Source organism: Pelobates fuscus, chromosome 12 (genome assembly GCF_036172605.1).
Source record: "Pelobates fuscus isolate aPelFus1 chromosome 12, aPelFus1.pri, whole genome shotgun sequence".
NCBI classification, from domain to species: Eukaryota; Metazoa; Chordata; class Amphibia; order Anura; family Pelobatidae; genus Pelobates; species Pelobates fuscus.
The window spans coordinates 86,651,242-86,675,681 of record NC_086328.1 but is presented as its reverse complement, the minus strand read 5'-3'; the positions used below and the strand labels follow the sequence as shown (position 1 = coordinate 86,675,681).

General features: G+C 39.4%; 2 protein-coding genes across 5 annotated transcripts in view; one reads left to right on the top strand and one right to left on the bottom strand.

The window, feature by feature from the left end:
* FLRT1 (fibronectin leucine rich transmembrane protein 1) overlaps positions 1–12,756 on the top strand; it is a 218,509-nt gene extending 205,753 nt beyond the window's left edge. For all 3 annotated transcript variants that reach the window (XM_063437781.1, XM_063437780.1, XM_063437782.1), the window contains one exon: positions 10,514–12,756. In XM_063437781.1, the coding sequence (XP_063293851.1) occupies positions 10,584–12,623 (2,040 nt within the window). In that variant the 5' untranslated portion in view covers positions 10,514–10,583 and the 3' untranslated portion in view covers positions 12,624–12,756. The remainder of the gene's footprint in view (positions 1–10,513) is intronic.
* The window catches only part of MACROD1 (mono-ADP ribosylhydrolase 1), a 750,918-nt gene that overhangs the window by 249,473 nt on the left and 477,005 nt on the right, over positions 1–24,440 (bottom strand). The gene's annotated exons all lie outside the window — the stretch shown is intronic.

Below are 24,440 nucleotides of genomic sequence, written 5' to 3'. Positions count from 1 at the left end.
AGTTGCCCAACTTACTGTGATTGGTGCAGGTCCCGCTGGAGTGTTCAAACCACTCTGTCAAGACATCATAGCTGCTTAGTGCCATAGTCAAACGCATAATGGCACTTTATATATTTAAAAAATAAATACATTTAAAAAAATAAATAAAAACTAACAATATTGAGAATAAAAAATAAAGCCACTTGACTAACCTATATATTTTTGTCATCCTCCTCGTCCATAAAGACCAATAGTCTCATTGTCACGATTCCGGGAACCAAACACGCTAACACACACACACAGAAAAGGTGCAGTACCGGACCTTAGAGTGGCCGGGCTAAGCACACAAAGAATAGTCAGGAGACAAGCCGAGTAAGAGGAACCAGAAGACAGAATAACGAGAGACAAGCCGAGGTCAAAGGGTAGGAGAAAGTCACAAAGTCAGATAAACAAGCCAGAGAAAGCAAAGACCACAACAGGGCAGAGAGGAACAGGAAAGGTAAGTATTTAAATCCATAGGTTAATTCTGATTGGATAATTTCCAATCAGAATTAACAATCACACGTGGGAGATATCTAGACCTCCCACTGTGATTGAGGCACTGTGCCTTTAACGCCGGGTCAGGTGGCTGACCCCGGCGTTTATTAAAATGGGCGGTCTCCCAGCGTGCAGCGTCATGCATGCTGCCGCTGGGGGACGCAGAGGAAGACGCGGTCGGCATCCGTGGCTGGGAGGATGCCGCCCGCCGAGCGCATGCCAGGAAAGGGGACCGTGGACGGCTGGAGGGTGAGTGCCGCGAGCGGACTGCAGCCTCCCCTCGCAGCCACCCGCGGGATCCTGACACTCATGATAGCAAAATCCCAAGCATAGGGTAGAATGATAAAAATGAAGACAGTTAAAGTTGGCTGAATACACAGCCATAGAAGGTTCAAATATTTAATAAGAAAAAGACCACCAGAGTTTTGCTGATACCTTCCTTCTTGAGTTAGGCCTGTATACATTCTCTTTATCTCAATGGTTGCACCTTGTGACTAAACTAGGAATAACATGTTACGACAGATACCTATACAGTAAACAAATAGGTTTGTTGAAGGCATTAACAGTGACAAATCTTGATGCAGTCCCAGTCTTTGAAATAAAGGTCTCTTAAAGAGTAATCTTTTGCAATTCCTGGCTTTTGTTCCCTGAGCAGCCCAAAATTCAAGATATCGCTGGTTGGGCACAAATGGTTCATTACTGGATTAGTTATTAGGATAAAACCCACTGGCGCTCAACCAGAGATGTCATTAATCTGGTATCCTGTTCACGGCTAGCAAGGACTAGAGTTGTGAATTGCTGTTCGAGAACAGACTTTTTAAATGTGAACTTGACTGTATAAACCAGTCATTACTCCAGGACCTAATGAGCGGCATTACAATACATTGATGTTACCCTGTCTCAAAAAACAAGCTGCACATTAAACGTTAAAAAAAAAAAAAAAAAACCATCTAAAAACCAATGCAAAGATTAGGATAGACGGATTGTTACAAACGCTGGACCTTGTTTGCACCTGTTAGAATAAATAATTCATATTGTTAAGCATAATAATTTAAGGACTATTATACACTGAATGAGGTACACATTGTGGATTAAAACCTGAGTTTCCAGACTTGCACTGACTATTGGGCTACACATGGCGAACGCCCAGTGGGATTACATATCGACATGAGTTGTCTCACGTCAGTGTTAAAGACACTCATAATCCATGTTCCACCTCCTGACAGTGGTGAATGTGTGTAGCTGTGATTTTTTGCATTCCGTCCAGCCCAATGTAAATACATTGATCTTTCAAGAACGGTTCATTTTAATACAATGGCTCGGTACAGAGGGGAGCAGTGACTGCTCTAATAAACGATCACCTACGTGAGAGTTGGATCAATTGATGCAACATTTTGGTTTCAGGCAATTGGGTTTAAAATTTAGATTTTTAAGCATATTTCATACATGCATCCTATTGTATTACACCACAACCCTCTGGGTGGTTCCTGGGAAAACTCAAGAGTCGGCCCTCCTAAATATTTATATACATTTACCAAGGTTGCATTTTTCTTTAAATCAATATTATATTATGCAATACAGGATTGTCACATTCAGGTTTCTCTGCAATAATCAGAATAGGAGCTATCCCACGAACCACTGGGAAACTTTTCCTTTAGACCGTCAATGAGAAGGCTAATGATTGTAGAAAATATGTTTTTATGACAACTTATATAACAAGAAAATTAAATAAATATAACCCAAGAGATGTTTAAGCCATTTTTCCCATAAATTTTAATTCTAATAGAGTTCAATCAACATAGTCCACCCTGGGAAATCTATATATCTGCAGGTCCCTACTAGTAGCCAAAAGGCATGTTTTTGTACAAAGTGCATTATTTAAATAGACTTAATAGATGAAATGTTTAGGGGATTTTTTCCCTTTAAATCTACTGACATAAAGTATTAATGGAGATAAAGCAATATATATTCATTATTAAGTAACCTTTGAGAATTTGCCCAACCAGCAAGCCACAAACAGACGTATAATATACACCAGAAAATATGAAGAAACAGGAGAACTCACGTCCCCCAACAATCTCGGCTGTTCTCAGTAGAACCAATATGTGAATAAACATTGCATAACTCTACAGGGTGGTGATGTATTGTCCTTCCCGAGGAATGAAAACAGAGAAAGACTGATACCAGATTTTTTCTTCCCCGAAAAGGGTGCACTACACGAGTCCGTGTTATTATAAAAAAAAAAGTTTTGTCAACTTAAATCTGACAAATTGTTAGTTGACAAAATTAACCCTAGATGAGATTTAGTCGACTAAAACTAGACTAAAACCATTCAGATGACTAAAATAACACTACAACTAACATGGCTTTTTAGTCAAAAGACTAGGACTAAAACAAAATTAAAATTTGCCACCAAAATTTTTTTTTTTTTTTATGTATATTCTTTTTATTGTGTCATTGCACTTTAAGGTTATCTGGTTTTATTTACGGTTTCTTTCTTTTTTTTTTTTTTTTTTTTTATTTCAAAGTTTTTATTGTTTTGTATTTTATACATTAAAATTTGCCACCAAAATTAACTCTGGCGGTAAGATACATGGGGGATGGAGGAGAAGAAATGTGACACATGAGAGACAGAGGCTTTAACTAAACACATTAGATTTTAGTTGTGTCGACTAAAATCTACTGGAGATTTAGTCGACTAAAACTAAAACAATTCAGATGACTAAAATAACACTAAAACAGGTTTTTAGTCAAAAGACTATGACTTATATTAAATTGAAATGTGCCACCAAAATTAACAATGCTCTAAACTAATGGAAATAATGTCGGTATTGAAATCTGTGAGAATTAGAAATATTGAAGAAATTATAATGGCATGTGGATTTGTGATAGATAAGGTAACAAAGTTGAGAAAAAGTTGAGACGCGTAAATTGAGTAAAAAGAAAGCAGAAAGTCATACACAAACGAAAAATAAATAAGCTGGAATGGAAAAATCTTTGTGGTCGCCCCGGAGTCAAATTAAAACGTGTTGTACTAATTGTAACTTAAACAGCTCCTGTAACAATGAGCCACCATTCTGTGTTGAGAAGAAAGGGTTAAGTCATACTATTTATTTGAAAGTGTCCACCCTTCACTGAAAAATAAAGGCACAGGGCAAGACATAGCCAGTAACCCTTTAGTCAGGTGTAGGACGGAGGTTTCAGAAAATCTGGCATAGTACCAGCATATTATAAAGACTTATATTATGTAGATCTCAGAGGACCCAAGAAGGGCTCAATCATTATCAGAATGTGATTTCCATCATAATGCTGGTGACGCAGGCTCTAATCTCCCAGCTGAGATGGCTCGGAGAAGCTATTATGTAAGTCAAAAGATGGACTTGCTTTTACAATCATGCGCTTAAAAATCACTCTCAGAACTTCCTCACACATTATAATCACTCCATCTTCTGCGTTTCCTCACTTATTAATTTGCTTTTATGCAGAGCAAAACATGAGCTCTGCGATTCACACGGGCAATGTAAAATGAATGGGAGGGGAGAAAGAGATAAGAGCATTTCAGAAGACAGAGAGAGAAAAAAAAAAAGGAATCCTTACCTGCAGAGCTAACCATCTTAATTATTCATAGAGGAGAGATCTGGCTTATAGGTTTTACACTTTACTAAGTATACAGAGACTACATCTAATAGAGATAAGTTTTAATCTATGCATCATCCTCAGGAGTGTCAGACTCAATGGCTGTCAATATTAATAATAAAGTGCTACTATGTAATATCTGCATGACAAGTGCACTTGAAGCAAAGCATGACATTACAGCTATGCACAGGGGGTTATTATATAAAGAACTAGTGTGGAACACCGCTCTAGCAGTGGACCAATCAACCGGAGCATGCATTCCATTGGTTTCCATGGTGATTGCTTCACTTTCAGAACTTTGTGCCTGAATTGCTCTTTATATGTAACACTCATTATCTTAAATTGTGAGCAGATACACAGATAAAACGATCATTTTTTCCATTAAATGTAACAAAGCAACCTTTGAGTACACCAGTGAGAATCTGATATAGTATGGAGTACAGGAAAAAATCCTTTAACTTGGCTGAGCTTAAAGGGATGCAATTAGCTAGAATTAATTGCCCTACACCCCTCCTTCCGCCCCTCGCACCCTCCAAACTACATAGATAATGCAGAAAAATGCTATTAAAAAAGTTAAAAACAATAAGTTTAAAGCTCTAAAATCCACTAGACTTGCTCCACAAACCAGGAGCCTCTCATGCTGATCTACGGGGCCTGATTTTATTCATAATTGAATTTATTTATAATTAACAGGATAAGTAGTTTAGAACTTTAGAGCCCCCACACACAAGTAAAACTGCACAATAAGCTGATAGCCGTCATACAGCGGCTTTTGTCAGCCTATTCAAAGCCTGGTTTGCAGTTGTGATAGGTTTTTTTTTTAAAACCTCTGTATATGTGTCTCTCCAAGAGAATACATAGATTCCTGTCCTAGTTATAATTTGTTCTATGTGATGTTCATGCCTTTACACATAGCTAATGGCCCTTGTTCAGATGTGTATATGACTAATACAGCGCTCTGGGTGTGCTAGTTTTCTGTACGCTTAACAGTATATATTTTGGGTCTTTCTTGTGCAGTATGATCAAACAATAAAACTGGTTTGAGGGGGAATAAAAATAGGTTAAGATGTGCTCTGGAAGCATAGAGATGGTTCCAAATGTCATGTCAGCAATAGATCATTAAATCTATATATGTGCTGGCGATTTCATTACTGCAGTATGCTGATTAAACATTCTAAGTTACATGAAGCGGACCATGGTAACCACACGTGGATCGCAGGCTCATTTCAAAGATGCTGTGCCACCTACTGTTCTGCCTACAATGCTTATACATATATAAAAAAAAAATAGAAAAATAAAATATCAGGAAAAGTATATTTGGTTTATCAGATCCCAAATATTTTCTGGGGTATCGATGTGATCATCACCCAAGTTTATGGTACATGCTTTGACCGTAGAGGAAGCACGGCTGAGATGCCCATGTCATGAATCAAACCAGTGATATACTGCAGGTGGAGTCAAGTCTTCACGGCAAGTCTTCTCACTAACTGAATATAAATAAAAACCTCACACACTATGGGCATTCTAATACACCTAAATACTTACTTACACATTTACAGCACAGGTGGAAAGTTCATATCTTCCCCAGGGACACTGGTTGAGAGTTAAGATTGGTTATCCCAGTTTTCCAATTGTTTTCATTAACCTTTTAAAGGGACTCTCCAGTGCCAGGAAAACAGAGCCCCCCCCCCCCCCCTTTCCACCCACCATCCCATGTTAAAACCCCTTTAGTGACTTACCAGAGTTCAGCACCGATATCCCTCGGCGCTGGGTCAGGCTCCGCCTACTCCCCCGCCAACGTCAGCCAGCAGGGGAGTCCTAATGCGCATGCGCGACAATGGCCGCACACGCGCATTACACCTCCCCATATTCAATGCTTTCCTATGGGGATTTTGGCAACGCTGGAGGTCTTCACATAGCGTGAGGACGTCCAGCGTCGTTTAAAACACTTTTCGTGTTCTAAGAACATGGAAGTCCCTCTAGTGGCTGTCTGACAGACAGCCACTAGATGAGGACTTAACCCTGCAAGGTAATTATTGCAGTTTATAAAAACTGCAATAATTACACTTGCAGGGTTAAGGGTGGTGGGAGTTGGCACCCAGACCACTCCAATGGGCAGAAGTGGTCTGGGTGCCCAGAGTGTCCCTTTAACCCCTTAAGGACCAAACTTCTGGAATAAAAGGGAATCATGACATGTCACACATGTCATGTGTCCTTAAGGGGTTAAGGATGGAGGCACTTGTATAAGTTCTGATCAAAACAAAACCCTTAATTTGTGCCTTATGTCTGTTCAACCGTATTTCACCTTTCATATTAAATACAATAATTTTACATTTCACATCAAATATTAAGATATGAGAAATTAAGAAATGTTATTTAATTAGTTTGGCACAATTTAACTGTAAATGTCATAATACTGTTAGCTTTCACTGCAGTAAAATACACATATTTGTGTTTAGTAATGTCTCACAAGTACAACAGCATCCCCCATGTCCAGGTTTTATGGTGTTTTGTAAAGTTACAAAGTCAAATATAAGACTTTCCCACTGAAATTTGCCAGATTGGTTATGTTGTCTTTGAGACCATATGGCAGCCCAGGACTGAGAATTACCCCCATCATGGCACAACATTTGAAAAAGTAGACAACCAAGGGTATTTAAAATGGGATATTGTCCTTTCTATTTTAGTAGCCACTAAGTCACAAACCCTAGTCAAAAGTTTGCGTTTATATTTGTTTTATAAATTTTACTGTTTCAAAACACCAATATTTGTGTTCAGCGAAGTCTGACAAGAAAAACAGAACCCCCCCTATGTACGTGTTTTGGAAAGTTATAGTACTTGCAAATTAAATTATCTGGACTTTCTGCCTGGTTGTCAGGCAGTTCCCTCAAACTGTAATTAGTAAAATCACATAATTATGTGAAAATATGACAAATATACACGTAGAAATTATATATTATATATTTAAAGTCTACGTGCATATTTTCATCTATTTATATATATATATGCTTAAATATATATTTTGCCAATAATACATTTATTTCATTTTCAGGCATTAGTAGGACAGCCTAAGCAGTCCTCATACAGGTAGATGCATTGCCTGCTATTGTGGCCATGTGATCACTGGATCACATGTTCCACGGAAGCAACGAAGGTGCCCAGGCAGTCCACCAACTTGGATCGTGGAGACCGAAAACTCCGGGCGTTCTATGCCGCCCTGCGGCATTAAGAACATTGAGAATATCCCAAAAACATCTATAATGCAAGGGCTTATGTAATCTGTAAATTTGATACCCCAGCTCTTATAAATTCAGTCCTGCAGTGCAAGGCTTAGCTCAGGAAAGCTAATGGAAGTTACTGCACAGGGAACTTCAGGTTATTCAGCATTAGTAGTGTAGGCGGAGAGTGGCGTCCATGTTTGGGTATTTAGCCGCCTCCTCCCCCTTCCCCCTCCCCCACCTCCCGGGGACAATTTGGTGGGGGTAGACATTGGCCTGTCTACTGCCACTTGTATATTTAATTGCCCTTTGGTGCCGACTGGGGGAGGGGCATTAGGTCCCTTGGTTTATTATTATTATAACCCCAACCAACGCCCGTGGTTGGGAAAATTAGGTCACTCACTGTGTCCCTGTATATTTCAATTATAGCCTCCCACCCACCACCTCTGTACGGGGAGTTTGGGGCAAGGGTTCGGACAGTGATCTGTCCACCCCCCATTATTTAAAGTCCCCCACTTGTAGGCATCACGTGCCATGTCGTGTGTGCGGGTAAAAGGGAGATTGGAACCTCACAGGCAATTTTTTCAGTTTTTAATGTAGCAGCTAGCTATGAAGTTAGCAAGCACTGGCTAGCTGTCACATGATTAACCCTTGCACCACCAATGGTTATTTAACTATCTGCCTGCCGGCAGTGCTAGTATTCAGTACTTAAAGTTATTGTTTACTTGCAAAAAGCAAGTGCACTATAATTTATAAATGTGCGCTGGATGAATTTAGTTTTTTTTTTTTTTTTAAATCCTTGCTTTGTAAATATTCAGAATCCTATATTTTGTAAAGGGTTCGGATGCTAAAAGAACTGATTTTAAACCAGACACTGAATGAATCTGGCAGATTTGGTCAGGTTGGCTAAATTTCAAGCAGAATTAGTAAATGTGAGAATTGCTATTCTGGTCGGACTTTGGTCATTTTCACACAAAATTCAGTGTCTACTGAATTACCCTGTGTCTAAATCTCAGAATGGACTGACTGATCAGCATTACTGGACTGCACACGGCATACTACAATCTACTTGCCAGCAGCCATGTCCACTACACACTGCAATCTACTTGACAGCAACTACGTCACTAACAAACTAGGGGTAAGAAACAGAAAGCAATTATGGGGGAAAACCTCTAAAAGAGGAGCAAGACGTGGCCTTAAAAAAACAATTACATTTTGATGACATACTGCTAATTTTTCTTTTATGTTTAAATAAGATGTTATGATGTTACTCACAGAACTGAAATAACAAAAAAAATCACTCAAGAGCTATAAAATATAATCTACATAACTGCATTCCTAACCTATTAAGAAAAACAAAAAAAAACACACAGAAAAACTAAAAACTGTTAAAGGAACACTCCAAATACCATAACCACTATATCTTAAAGAGTTAATCCAAGCACCATGACTACTTCAGTAATGGTGTCTGGAGTCTGTATGTGAAGTGTTTCATTTTAAAACACTGCGCGTACGGAGTTAACCACTCTGCCGCCAGAGGTGTTACTCCACTCCTGGCAGCATCATTAAGGTGTCATCAGCCAACACTGAACTAGAGTTTCAAGCTTGCTAATGTCAATTCTTTCAGTGGACAGAATGACAGTCATTCGCTGAGAGCTGTCAGAACACAGAGTGGCAGACACGGCAAGAGTGGGATGCAGCGGAACAAGAGGGGAGTTTTACTTTTATTATTTTACTTTGTAAAGGTAGGCCCTGAATATAAACAGCCGGAGGAACAGTAGCGTTTTAAATACATATATATCTGGGTTGTTTCCCGTGCCTAGACTCATTCCATGCTGCTCCCGCTCTTTGTCTTCTCATCCAATTAAATGCCTCTCATAGAGAAGCATTTGGATGACAATCACATGTGCGTCAAGCGCTGCACTCGTCCAATCATATGATGCTCACATATAACTATAGTGATAAGCATTAGATGACGTGCAGTGTGTGAGGATGTCAAACATAACAGAACAGAGTTTGACTTGCCTGATCAACAAAACTTTTTTCACTGCTAAATTGACAGGGCCACTGGTCCCAGACAACTTTGTTGAGATGAAATGGCCTATGTGCATACAGTGGCATTTTAAGGAATATTGCTAAAATATATAGATTATGTATATGTAATTCACTGCTATAAATACTTCCTGTTAGAGAAACCACTATATAGCATTACAATCCCCCAATGTTTTGACTTTTCAGATATATCTGTATAATAACTTCACATTTGTGAGTCATAGAAAATAGTTTAAAAGAAGTCATGAAATCAAAACACTAAAAAACGCTTTTAAGGCAATTCTATATCTCTAACAAGAAAAGAACCGTCCAAAACAGGATGGGGGCGTCTGCAAGGTAAAGGTTCAGCCACTGGACCCCCAACAGCCATGTCATTATTGGTGGCCTTTGCATATGCAAAATCTCCAGATGGTGACAGTGCCACTTCAAGTGTTTGATGAAGTTGATGTCACTGTAGAGTGAGCGTTCACCGACACGTGTCGTATCTGACACTTCAACGAATCAGTATGGCTTATTCCAGCAAACCATTTAGTGTATCAGCATGGCAGCAGAAATGGGCAGGCACCACTCAACATCTTAAACCGGGTTGGATAACTGTGTAGTAAGAGGAACACCTGTAGATAGGTAGGGAAAGGGGTATGGCTGGGGAGGGAGTGGAATAGAAGAACATGGCTGCATTAAATATGTAAGACTAGGGTGGAAGAGCAACATGGTTGCAGGAAACACCGATTGTTTTAGGGAGAGTATCTTGACGGGAATTGACATGTGTATATGAAATTACATAATGAGAATGTGATATGCTCCCCTTTTTGTTTAACCTTCCAATTTGTAAAACAAATGGAGACTGGATCTTAAACTCTTCCAGCCACTAGGAAAATGTATTGCATGACATGTGTGAGCATGATCAGAGAGCTAACATATGTGTATATATATATATATATAATGTACAACAATGATCTTTAAAAATAAAATGTGAAAAATGTAGCTTAAGTAGTAGTACCACATTTGCAATAATTTATAACAATCCTAAATACTGCTTATATTATCTTACTTATGACCTTTCTGACTATCTTTACTTCTGTTTCTTCCAGGAAGAAGACAAAGATCTGGGCCAAAACACAGGGACCCAGTTCATTGGGTAAATAGTGACTTAGCTGCAGAATGGCAATCACCACAACTACCACTACCACCACAGCTATGGCAGCTGCTTCGGCAGCAGCAACCACAACAGTGACTGTCACCACAGTTGCCATGACAACAGCTACATTAGATTTGCGTGACTGGCTTTTCCTGTGTTATGGACTTATAGCCTTTCTGACAGAAGTAATAGATAGTACCAACTGCCCATATGTTTGCCGTTGTGACAACGGCTTCATCTATTGCAATGACCGTGGTCTAACTTCAATCCCAGCAGACATCCCAGATGATGCAACGACCCTCTACCTCCAGAACAATCAGATCAACAATGCTGGAGTCCCAAATGAGCTAAAGACTAAGATCAATGTGCGAGTTATCTACTTGTACGAGAATGACCTTGATGAATTCCCTCTAAATCTTCCACGCTCACTTCGGGAGCTTCACCTCCAGGATAATAATATACGAAGTGTGACCCGTGATGCCCTGACCCGTATTCCACTGTTAGAGAAACTCCACTTAGATGATAATTCTGTGTCAACAGTTAGCATTGAGGATGATGCCTTTCTGGATAGTAGACAACTTCGCTTACTGTTCCTTTCACGCAATCACCTCAGCAGTATCCCCAATGGCTTACCACGCACATTGGAAGAGTTGAGGTTGGATGACAATCGAATCTCTACTATCCCTCTCCATGCTTTTAAGGGACTTAATAGCTTGAGGAGGCTAGTGTTGGATGGTAATCTTTTGGCCAACCAGCGCATTGCAGATGACACATTTAGTCGCCTTCAAAACTTGACAGAATTGTCCCTAATTCGAAACTCATTGATAGCGCCTCCACTAAACCTTCCTAGTACTCATTTGCAGAAGCTCTATTTACAGGATAATGCTATTACCCATATCCCATACAATACTTTGTCTAAAATGAGACAGTTGCAAAGACTGGACCTGTCCAATAATAATCTCACAGCTCTCCCCCGTGGTGTTTTTGATGACTTGGAGAGCCTATCTCAGCTCTTCCTCAGGAACAACCCTTGGTTTTGTGGCTGCAACCTTATCTGGCTGCGGGACTGGGTGAAAGCTCGAGCAACTGTGGTAAATGTTCGTGGGTTAATGTGCCAGGGTCCTGAAAAGGTTCGTGGGATGGCCATTAAGGATATCACTCATGAGATGGATGAGTGTTTTGAAGGAGGACCACAAAGCAACGCAGCATCTGCTCATGCTACTCCTGCTGGTCCAGTAATAACAACCCCACCTCAGGGTTCTCTCTTTACCTTGAAATCTAAGAGGCCTGGGATTCGATTGCCAGATTCCAGTTTGGACTACCCCATGGAAACTGGAGCAGGAACAAAAGCCTTGGTTATTAATGTGAAGCCACTGACAGCAGACAGCATTCGTATAACATGGAAATCATCTCTTGCTGCAAGTTCCTTTCGTCTCAGTTGGCTGAGACTGGGGCACAGCCCAGCTGTAGGTTCTATCACAGAAACCTTGGTTCAAGGAGACAAGACAGAGTATCTCCTCACTGCCCTAGAACCTCGTTCTACCTACATCATATGCATGGTAAGCATGGATGCTGGGAATACTTACCATGCAGATGAGTCACCTGTTTGTGCAAAAGCAGAGACAGCAGATGTTTATGGTCCTACCACTACACTGAACCGTGAACAAAATGCTGATACACTAGCTGGATTACCATTGGCAGGCATTATTGGTGGTGCAGTCACCCTGGTCTTCCTCTTTCTCATTCTGGGATCCATCTGCTGGTATGTCCATCGGGCTGGGCAACTGTTGACCCGCGAACGAGCATACAGCAGGGGCAGCCGTAAAAAGGACGATTATGTTGAATCAGGCACAAAGAAAGACAACTCTATCTTGGAGATAAGAGGACCAGGGCTTCAGATGCTACCTATAAACCCTCATCGGGCTAAGGAGGAGTATGTTATCCATACCATATTCCCATCTAATGGCACTAGTCTTTATAAAAGCACTCACACGATAGGCTACAGCACTCATAGAGGATATAGAGATGGTGGTATCCCGGACACAGACTATTCGTATACATGATAAACCATATCAATGGACTGATCAATTCCCTCATTCCTAGTGAAATCTCGTTTTTATCTGTGCCCAGAAAGGATTCACAACAAAGAAATAGGAAAACAAACAAACTTAAGCTGTGAGGCAAAAAAAAAACTGGAAAAAAAAAAACCAACAAAAAACAAAAGAGAAAAAAAAATGAAACGAGACTTCAGGGGATATTTTGTAGGAAAGGGGACAAGAATAAATATTAAAATCCCCACCCTTGACAATACAGAATATAAAAGTAGTAGATGGACAGTAAGTTGAAACGGTTGTGGGAGAACTCTAACGTTTAATACATCACTTAAAAAATAAATAAAAAAAAGATACATTGTGAGCAATGCAAGTGCTTGGATACCATTTGCATACATCCTGAGGGTTCTTTTTTTTTTCTTTCCCTTTTTGTTAAATTCAGGGTGAAAATTAAAACACATGGTGCAATGAACATCTTACGTCTGTCACCAACAGAACAGAAATTGTTTTGTTTTTTCCTGCAAGTTTATTTTTTTCTTTTTCTATTTCACTGCTGGTGGAAATAAATGTAAGGAAAAAAAAAACAAAAACAAGATTTAATTGTGGAATGGGAAATATTTGAATTTTTTTTATTATCATTTCTATTGCAGATTACGTATTCACAGATTTCTGATGAACTTACATTACTTTCCAAACTATTATTTTAAATTCAATGGTTAAAAAAAAAAAAAAAAAAAAAAAGTTTAGTTGTTATAAGAGGAAAAATATAAATTGTTACCTATTAGAGACTTTATACTCAATAGACTTTTTAAAAATGAAATCTGTGGAAACCCTTACTGACACTAAAATCCCTAAGCAGATACCTGTAGCGTGTGATGGAGATGCAGGGTTTAAATGTCCAAATGTATCATACACTTCAGTTAATTGAGAATGAGAGCCATGCATCTGTTAACTTTCAAGACATCATTTTGCAGTGCCCCCTGTGGTTAATTATAAATAATACATAAATACAACAAAACACAATTATATAGATATTTATTTATACATTTTTCAATTTAAGAGCTGTAAAAATATATTATAAACAAATACAAATTGAGGAATTAGTTTATGTAACTCTGGAGTTATAGAAAGAGGGAGTAATTCTGTTATGCAAAGGGGGTATATATTTAGTGAAGTGATTGGAAGGCTAATGTTCGTCTCAAATTCTGAAAAAAAAAATTCACTTGGCTGAAGTGATGGATAAAATACTTTTTGTGAAATTCCAGCTCTCTACACACAGGTATATTTATTTTCAAACAAGAAATGTGAGATTTGGATTGTAAGCTCCACAGGGCAGTGATCAATGGCACCTGCCTATTATCAACTTTACCGTGGTGTTAGCATGGAAAAAAACAGTTCTTGATCACAGTAGCATTTCGGTAAACTTACATGTGGTAAAAGATAATGGGTTAGAGGGAAAAGCAACTTGTGTTTGACCTTTTAAATCCCCAGCAGTAAAGTGAGTGAAAATTTACAGATTGTGGCTTTAATACAGCAGCATCGGCTGAATGATAGACTGTGGATTTTGGTATATTTTCAGTTATTAAAAATAATAGTAATGTGTAGGCTGTATATTGCTGCCTTAGAATTCCTTATTGCCAGGTAAAACAATGTCAAACACCAATGGTACAGTGGTCTGAAACACTCGACATCCAGAAAAAATAAAAATAAATAAATAATAAAGAAAAATGTTGTGCATAGAATGTATGCACGAGCCCGAATATCAAATGGTAATCTCAACAGTCCTCTTAATGTATTATGCAATTTTGTTGTCATTAAGTCACTTTGCTCTTTTTAGTTTAAGGCTCATGTGTCTTTCAAAGAAATGGTTTTCGTTTCCAGTCGTAACCCTTTAAATCAAGGGCAGGCAACCTTCAGCACACCAGTTGTGGTGGACTACGATTTCCTTGATGCTTTGCCAGCATTATGGCAGATGTAGCCCACGACATCTTGAGTGCCAAAGGTTGCCTTTCCTGCTCTATATCTTCTATAGTACATGTTGTAAATATCAGATGCCCCAACACAAGGTACCGATCTCTAATTTGTGGTCCAGTGTTTAGCAAAGGGGTTGAACCCCATTCTCTGTCAGTATTGATGAATAAGAAAATGTACCTTCTAAGTTCTCACTGTTTATCTTAACTGCCTTCAAGTAGTAGTTTACGAGTGAGCTAGTCATAGCTTTATCAGGTCCATTTTCTTCTGACAACCAATTTGGTGGAGAAAAGCAGGGTGGTCAATATGATCAATAAAGCTAATCACTCCTTTTGGGTGATGGGATATATTTATCTATTATAGGGGTACTATGTGCATTTCCATGAGCCAAATAAAGGCACTCTTGGAAAAACAAGAATTCCATTATACAATGATGACCCCTTTTCATGCCCTAGTCATCTAACACGTAATTCAGTCTTGCGATTTTGGCAAACATACTGACTTTTGTGATGTTGCATGGTCAGGTGAAAATCTTCGATCCTCGAGTGAAAGCAGCTTTGAAGGTAGCATGCAACAACCGCTTGACAGTAATACAAGTGTATAACAGTTTCACTCAGGGTACTGAGGAGGAATGAAGCATTATCATTTTCCCCATAGAAAAAGTGATACTTTCCCATTAGGGACATGCTCTCATGATGAGTACAGATGGATCTGTCAGAATAACTGAGCCACTGAAGGACAATTCATGTACTCCTGGGACGATATTATACAACAGTCACTGTTAAAGGGACTTGGGAACTGATGTATAGAACCCTAAAGGAATTTCATCATGTAAAAAAAATAAAGTACAAAAATTAATTACCCTAATATTCCCGGCTGTATATAATTGCTTTCAACTATTTCAGTAAAAAGTAATTAAATACACCCCTAAATAATTTACACTGTAAACAGGGGAAGCAATGCCAAAATTAAAAATGGAAAAATATCACTGCATGATCTAGGTTTACACTTTATTTTAAAGGAAGAATATTTTCTAACATTTTCCAAAGCTCTTCCCTTAAATTAGAATGCTTTTCTAAATTAAGTTGTTATGGAGTCAGAAGGCCCAAACGCACTCTAACCTCAAGGGGTAAACCATTCTCAAATGTTTTAACCCCAAAGTTGCCTCCATTGGCGATGTCCACTCCCCTAGGCGGCATTCAGCTTCTGAATTTTCAGAATTAGGAAGAGTGGAGTGCCGCCAGGCAGAAGTCAAATCCCACCTGGGGGAGAGTTGACATTGCTGGGGCTTAACCCCTTGAGGTAAGAATGCATCTGGGGGCCTCCTGGCACCATAACAACTTCATAGATGAATTTAGATAAAGTTATTTATGTGCCTGGAGTGTCCCTTTAAGTCCGTAATCAGCCTTGGAGTTTATGTAATATATTCCTGTTTGGGGAGCATAGTGCATAGCGTCATCTTCAACCCGACCCTTGAGATTCAGCACTAAAATCCCTCTTCTTCCGTAGAGCCCTATGGAAAAATAGTTTAACAGCAAGAGTAGGATTAATCATTTACAATCTAATTAAACATCCTAACCTTGGATAAGTCAAAGCAAATGGGGTGTGGGGAGGTAATAAACTTCAAATATATCAGTTTCTAACTGTGCAGATTGTTGGATTGTTACAAGAAGCTGATAAAGGTTTTCAATTCTATTTCACAATAAATACCTATTAAACATATCACTGTCATTCAGCCATTTTGCTTCTAAATGGCACTGACCTTTTAATCTATTCAAAAAGTCCCAATCAACAAATTACTTTGCCAACGCAGTGTTCAGCTGCAGTCTCGGGGCTACGTAGGAGAAGTCATTAAGGCACCCTACCCCTACATGGGTTTGACCCTTTATTCCATAAAACATATCACTGTGAAAGACAAAGAGAGGACCTTGCTCTCAAACTGACATTAATTCGTTCTTTTCTCACTGATTTCTCGGTTTCTGCTGGCGGATTTATATTAACAAGCAATTTGCAGTTCTCTCTGCTAGAGAAATTCTCTCTGTAATATGTGGAAAGGAGCCGAGATGTGAAAGCGTAAGCAGCAGACAAAAGATGAAAAAAAAAAAATGATTTTGGGAGGTGGGGGCACGCACAAGGGAGATGTAAATTTCTCGCCAATTTTAACAGAGGAGGGAGTGGGAGATTATGGATGACAAAGTGTCTGCCCAAATTTACAGGAAAAGGTGCTGATAGTTTTCATTACATTTTCTTGCTATGAAGAGATAGAAAAACACACATGCAAAATCTCAATTCTCCTTTGTTAATTAGTTCATATTTGTGGAAGGGAGCACAATCCAACATAATTAAACTTTAAAGATGGAGAGTTTTACATTAGAATGGTCTCCATTCTAACAATGTCTAACCCAAGGCTAAATTTGTGATTGGAATTACTAAATTCTGTAAATGCTGTGACATAGCCCTATTATAAACATAGTGAAACACTACAGACCCACACACATATATATATATTTATTTATATACACACACACTAATCTCTCCCCTTTACCCCATAAGGACACATGACGTGTGACATGCCATGATTCCCTTTTATTCAAGAAGTTTGGTCCTTAAGGGGTTAAAAGGGACACAAACATGTACTCCTGTCACAATAGCTCTGAAAACCTAGTTTAGGTTCCCAGCCTGCCGGCAACCAATTTAAGAGGAGATATTACTTACCTTTATTGCAGCACCGTGCGGGACCGTTGCGGCTGGACTCGTACCCCTCCTGGGCTAAGATAATCAAATTTGACTATCTCAGCCAATCCAATGCTTTCCCATAGGAAAGCAGTGGGAGGCTATTGCACATGCACAGCTCCAATTCCTCATGGAGTCTCATTGAATCAATGTGCACCTCATTTAACCTATTTAAGAAATTAGACAAATCTGCCACTGATAAACCTAAATATGAGGAACTACAGCTAATTTCAGGTCAAAATTGTAAACGTACTTAAAATCTGGAGTTGCATTTTCTGAGATTACCTCGTGATCATGTCACAGCATGAGATTGTAGAGAACTTTGCAGATGCAATGCCCTATTTTGCTACAATCTTACCCACTTTGTGCTGAAACACTCAATCTGATATTATGCATAATGCATTTTTTTTTTTAGGAGACCATGGCTTGTGAACAAGAAAACCATATACCATGTCATTTTCGTTAACATTCCATTCAGGTTGGCTGAAACAGGGCAAGACATTTAGGCAGAGGTATAACTTTTTGCAGGATGTGTCATCCCAGTTTTGTTGACACATTGATAGTAATTCAACTTCAACTGGTAAATCATGGCACACGTAAACAGGATACATAAAACAGGCTAAGCCACCTATTTTTTTTTATCTGCTATCCCAAAAGATAAGGATGCTGCAAGATACTACAGACCGTTTCCAATCAGAAATATTCAGTAGGTGTTAACAGGCCTGTCAGCCTCTTGTTCCTTATGTGAACCGGCCTGTAAATTCATCTTCTAAGGATATTCTTGGACAGTTTGTTACCCAATTGCAGACCTCCCAACCGGCCTGATTTTAGTGGGACAGTACCAATATTTAGGTCCTTTCCGACTTTCCCCGTCTTAGAACCCTTTCGGGGAATTGGAAAACTGTCCCCAGTTTTTTTCGCTGACATTCACACCAGGCTTTTCGCTGACATTCACACCAGGCTAAACTCAATAATTTGGGCAGATCAACCCCCTTTCAGCCAGGCCTGCTTCTTTGCGCCTTAGCCTACCTCCCACCGGCATCTAGATATTCTAAACTCCAGAGTTGTAAAGTAAGAATTAGTTCCACATGCCACAATGCTGTTTAAGCATACAAGCAGCAGTTTTGGGTTTATTAGTGTCCACCTGAGCACAATATTTACAGCCCCTAAAATATAAAATAATAAAACATGTTCACTTATGTTTAAAAGAATCACTTAGCTTGTCTGAAACACAAATAATGTTTAAATAACCTTTAAAAATAATAGCCTCTTTATATCAATATTAAGATGCCCATATTTCAAATTTATTTTATAAACTGTAAAGAGACTATTTTCCTATAAGAGGTTTATAAAGGCTGTAGGACAGTGCACACACATTAACACATACCTTCAAATCCACATAAAATGCAAAGGGGATTTCAAAGGTCAGTCCCATAATAGGATAGCAAACAAGGTCATTGATATGTTCAGTCGATTGAAAGTACAATATATACCTCCTGCTGCTATAACCACAAACATACAATGCCATACTACAGGTATTTAACCAAGAAATACAATACGATAACCTTTTTTAATTCAGTCTGAAAGACCTTTCCATTCAAGATAAAGAGCCACTAAACAGGGTTTCCTTAATATTTACTCTATGACAAAGGTAAAGGTTTGAAAAGAATATTACATTGATGTATAGGATAAAATGGCGTATATTAACAAGCATTTTTATCCTGATCATGAAAACACAATACTATACTCAAAAGGAACAGATGTTCTGTCAGTAGGCTGAGGTACATTTAGATATGGATAGTGTACATCCCCAGTCTAAAAATCTTTTACCCCAATCAAGTTTATTGTGGAGAATGTAAAATGATGTGCATATCTAAGAATAAATGTGCTAGTTTTCAATTTCTACGGCAGCTAAACAATTTTAACTTTTGTTTTTCTCAAAGGTACAAAAGCATTCAAAATTAAAATGTAATTTCACTTTAACAAATAAACTCTCATTGCTACTAAAATCCTACAGTGAAATTACTGGAGGGAAGGGGGAGCAATTAAGCTGTATGGTTGTGTTGGCTGGGTCAGAGCTGTCAGAGTAGCAGAATCATTTAGTGTTAAGGTTGCACCTTAACGTGTGAGATTAGCGGAACACATTGATTGAAAATGAAAGTTACAGAAGCTTTAAATTGGCAAACTGCAGGCAGTCACTCAGAGGGTCTGATCACACATTTAACCTGCAATATTCTAATAAGGAATAATGGCAGACTGTGTGCGTGTGTACATATACATTCTACAAGAGACGACTCCAGGGTTCGTGAAACTATAAACAATTAAATAATGAACATTTTCCAATCTAAACCAACAAAATAGTCAAAATCCCATCCTGTTAAAATAATTATTCATCTAATCACGTGCATTCCATAAAGAATTTCAGCTGTGACTGTGTGACATGCTAGCAAGAGATGCATACTAGAAAGATAGAAAGTATTGTAACCTTTGATGGAATCTGTGCCATAAAATGCTAGATTAGCAATACCAAACAACAAAATATTACAATACTACCAGAGCTGAACAGAGAGTGTTCTGACTTGAACACAGATGTGCAGATACAGGGATTTTGCATGAAGGCTGCCTAAACTGAATGAACAGACACAGAAGCCAGCTTTCTATATAATATAGCTAAGAAAAGATAAAATAATTTATCCGTATTGGGGGGGGGGAAACACACATTTATTCCCTCTTGTTCTTCTGTGGAATGTTCATGAATTATTGCGACACTTTTCAATGCGTGACAATCAAGCAAAGTGTGTGACACTTGTCAAAGCTGTGGGATTTATCAGTGAGATAGGATTTTTGTGTTATTTAAAGTACGATTGTAGAATAATTTTGCATACACAATCTTTAGCAGACATGATTATGAGTGAATCTGTGCTTCTCATGTGCAATCAGCAATGAATGCGTGAATATTTCCATTTGAGCATTGTCTCATAGTCTGCATTATTTTATTAATGAACCTTTAGAAGATCAAAAACATAGAAAGTATAGTTTAAAAAAAAATGTTCCAAGAACGTCTGGATGTTATGTTATGTTCATGTAATCTGTGGTTCCCCCATTTTATTAGTTGGAATAAATTCTCCTAGTCTGAAATAGCTCTAAAAATATAATTTATTTTTTTAGTAAAGTGAATTGTCATGGCCGATAGACACTTAATGAAAGACCTTTTCAACATTTAAAAAAAAACATTAAATAAATACAAAAACAATTATACAGTTACATAGACATTTGTTTTTTTTTTTTTGTTTTTTTTTTTTATATTCTTTATTTTTGTTTGTGCATAAGATTAACAGGCGATTATGTACCGCCACAATAGCTGGTACCATCGATTTCGCAAACACTCTGTAACATATGGCATTAAAGACATAGCACTTTTTTAGAAACAAAAAACAAAACAAAAGACAAAACAGTTTTGCCTAGAAGGTACTATCGTACGTCTGTAAAGTGGATGAGTGACAGCATCATTTGAGTCATCGGTGAGTCGCGCCCAATAGTCTAAACTAACGGTCCCGCTAGGTCCTTGCTGTACAGGCCGTGGCTATATAGTCTTAGTTTCGTGTCTAATTTTGCAGTGACATTGTTTTTCTCGTAGATGATGAACATGTTTCTATGAACGCCACACCTGAGTATATCAGCTTGTTTAAGAACGGTCGCTAAGAAGGTTGGCAACTGTGTGCAATGCCTAGTGTGATAATGACGGTGCGTCTATCAATCGTGGTGATCTGTGTGGGTGATGTCGTGGTTCTCGCATGGGGGGAGGGGGTAAACATATAAATCGTATAAGTGTGGGCCAACTAAGGTCCCGCTTTGTGTGGTCTCTCGCCTTATGTCTGCTTAGCTTGGCACTTTCATGGTCGCTAAAGTAAGTGGACAGTCAGCCCTCTAGCTGTCGGCAGAGTCAGGGCAGAGATGGGTTATTGCCAGCTAGGTGAGTAGGTCCCCATATGCGGGTAGCCAACATTATTTGCAGCAAAGAGTTAAGCTGAACCATTAAAATAAAATCTTTAGTCTAAACATTAAAATAAAATATAATATAACAGTCTCAGAACTGTGCAGTTTAGGTTCACCGCAGATGATTGAGCAGATTGTCCCTTGGAGCTGGCTGGCTATCTGCATTGCCGGTGGCGCCTCCAGCAGGCTATGATCTTCTGATTCTGGTTGCATAGTGTCTGGGGTCTTAGGTGGTTGTAGCTGTACCGGTTGCGCTTCCTCTCTCCCGAGGGATGAAGGGGATGATCTTCGCCGGATCCCAGCTCCTTGTTGCTGCCGTTTGCCCCGGTAGGTCAGCAGCCCGTAGGTCCCCTGGTGGTAGGCCCAATGTGCGGAGCAGGGCGGGCGCTCCTTGGAGGTCTGAGATGGTGTGGACCGTGTCGTTGTGCAGTACCTGCAATATATGTTGAGGGCGCCAACGGTATTTGATTTGGTGAGCCCTGAGCTGTGTGGTAAGCGGCTGTAGGGACCTGCGCCATTGTAGGGTGTCCCCTGATAGGTCCATGTAAAAGGATAAGTCCATGTTTTCGAATCTGTATATGGCTTCCCCCTTTAGGGCTGTGAGGATCGCCATTTTGTCCGCTGAGGTCTTGAATCGCACCACCAGGTCTCTGGGGGCTTCGGCCGGCGCTCTCCGGGGTTTAGGGGACCGGAAGGCCGCCTCAATGTTGTTGTGTTTGGCCTGTTTAGCTGATAGTAAGGTACCCACAAGCCTTCTCAGGAAGTGCGGTATCTCCTCCGTGGGGACATCCTCCGCCACACCGCGGATCTTTATATTGTTGCGGCGTCGGTAGTCCTCTATTGCCGCGAAGCGGTGCTCCATTTTGGCTTGGTGTATTTTGAGTGTTTTTATCTCTTGTCTGAGCTCCGTGAGTTCCTGCGTGTGTCGTGAGGAAGTTGTTTCCGTCGCTTCAATGCGGCCTACCAGGCCCGTGAGATCTGCTCTCAGTTGGGCCACGTCTGCCTGCAACGTCTTCTGCAAGTCCCCCAGCATGGTTTTTAGCAATGCCGCTGTCACCGGCCCCCTATCATCCGAGTTCGTTCGCGGCTGAGGAGGTTTCCCAGGTGCTGGGCTGTCAGCTCTCTCCTCCGGGTAAAAATCCTCCGAGGAGTCTGAGTAGCCATCACTTTCAGCGGCCATTTTGGGACCGCACGCGCCCTGGGATCGGCGGAATAACTCGCCTATAGTGGTCCCGGGATTGGGTCGGTCCGGCTTCTGCTTCTTTGTCTTCCGTCCCATCTTGGTCAGGGAGCTTTGGGTCGGTTGATTTGGGGTCTGGGTCCCCGATAAAGGGCAAATATTGCTGTTTTCCTATGGAGCGCATCCAGCATGCGACCGCTCTGTTCTCTCGCTTAGCTCCGCCTCTCTACATAGACATTTGTGTTTAGGAATTTGTAGATACATGCATATTCCCCAGTAAGTCTAATATGATTTAGCAAATCTTTATAAACTGTGCATACGTCAAAATACATCCATAGTTAGCGTTAACAATTCATAGGTTACAAATTAGGTTTTGGAGGTTGACTATCATATCAAATTATTATTCACTTTGGAGGAGACAGGGAGGCGGTGTGTGCATTGTGTATTTTAAACAAATTACAGTAATAAATAATTGCCCACTGTGTGGGTTTTTATAAAATACTACGACACTGCGGTTTGTAGTTTGGTAGTGTGGTAGATGCTTGTAAACAGATTAACCAAATGTATTTTATGACTGTTTTAAAGCCACTTCAAATTTTATTTTGCCTCAACAGCTGCTGGGTCTGTGATATGGATGATGTGCCCACCAGTTGTGAAAAGGTGTTCTGCGATCTGTGCAGCAACATCTTAAAATGGGAATTGCCTTCTAAAATAGCATTTTGTAAGCCTGGGATCGTGTCTAAATAGTAATAATGTTGAATGGATAGGGCATAGCTGTTCTGCTGATACAGTCCTTGGCAATGATGCAGTACAAATATTGATCCAAGATTCACAGCTTGGGATAAGGAATAGTGGTGACATGCCAGAGCCATACAAAAAAACAAAAACAAAAACAAACTAACAAAAAAAATAAAAATATATATATATTAACAATAAGGTCACATTTTCAAAAGGGTAGTTATAATAAAGGGTATGTCTTGGAGTTAGTCAGGGAAATTTGGGGGCAATATTTTTTATTTGCCAAGAAAGTTGTGCATGTGTGACACAGTGTTCAAGTACAGGATGAAAGAATGACTTCAATAAACACATTGCTGTACTGTACAACTCATGAGAACTAGCATTAAGATTGTCTTATTGCTTAGAGACTATTCGTACTGCATGGGCTAGTTAGTATGTATCGGATTATTTATCCCATTTTGCATTTAAGAGTATTTAAAGGGAAGTGGCACATTAGTTGCAGGGGTGAAAAACTATTTTAAATACCTGTGGACAAATTGGTATATAATCTATTTTATGTATTCCCCGACTTCTATGAAAATAATTCACAAATGAGTAGTTCATTCTCCTTTAATAGTACAAGTTTTGGTAGGCCATTTTAACGCTTTTTCTTGGCCAGTATTGATGCTCTCTCGTGATCCTGCGCTGTGAGGATTCTCACATCCTGTCCGTCACTATGATTCACTCTGTGTTGGGCAATGCGGGAGCAATGGTATGGTGTGTTAGGCACAGTATAGGTTTGCAATTTTTTTTTTTTGTAGGATAAGAGGGGCAGTATGGACAATTCTGATTAGCATGTTGTGACCTATAACATATTTAATTAAATTGCCATATTTATATCTCTCAAATATTAAACTGCTTACCCATCTACCACACTCTTTTCCCCCTCTCACTGCTCACATCTATTACTCCTCTCTGTAAATTTTACTGTTTTCCATTATATTATCCCCAGATTCTACAATTTCTTTTTTTATTTAATCTAAAATCATTGCCTTAGTCCTTTATGCCACTTTAAACACTATCATGCTTTCGCGCACGGTGAGTTAACTAGTACTGTCGGCAGGCTAAGCATCACTGGAGTTGCAGTCAGAGCAACTGACATGTCAGTGGTTCCCCATTCCAATATTTTTTAATATATAACATCTTATATCCTCATTAGTTGTAAACATGGG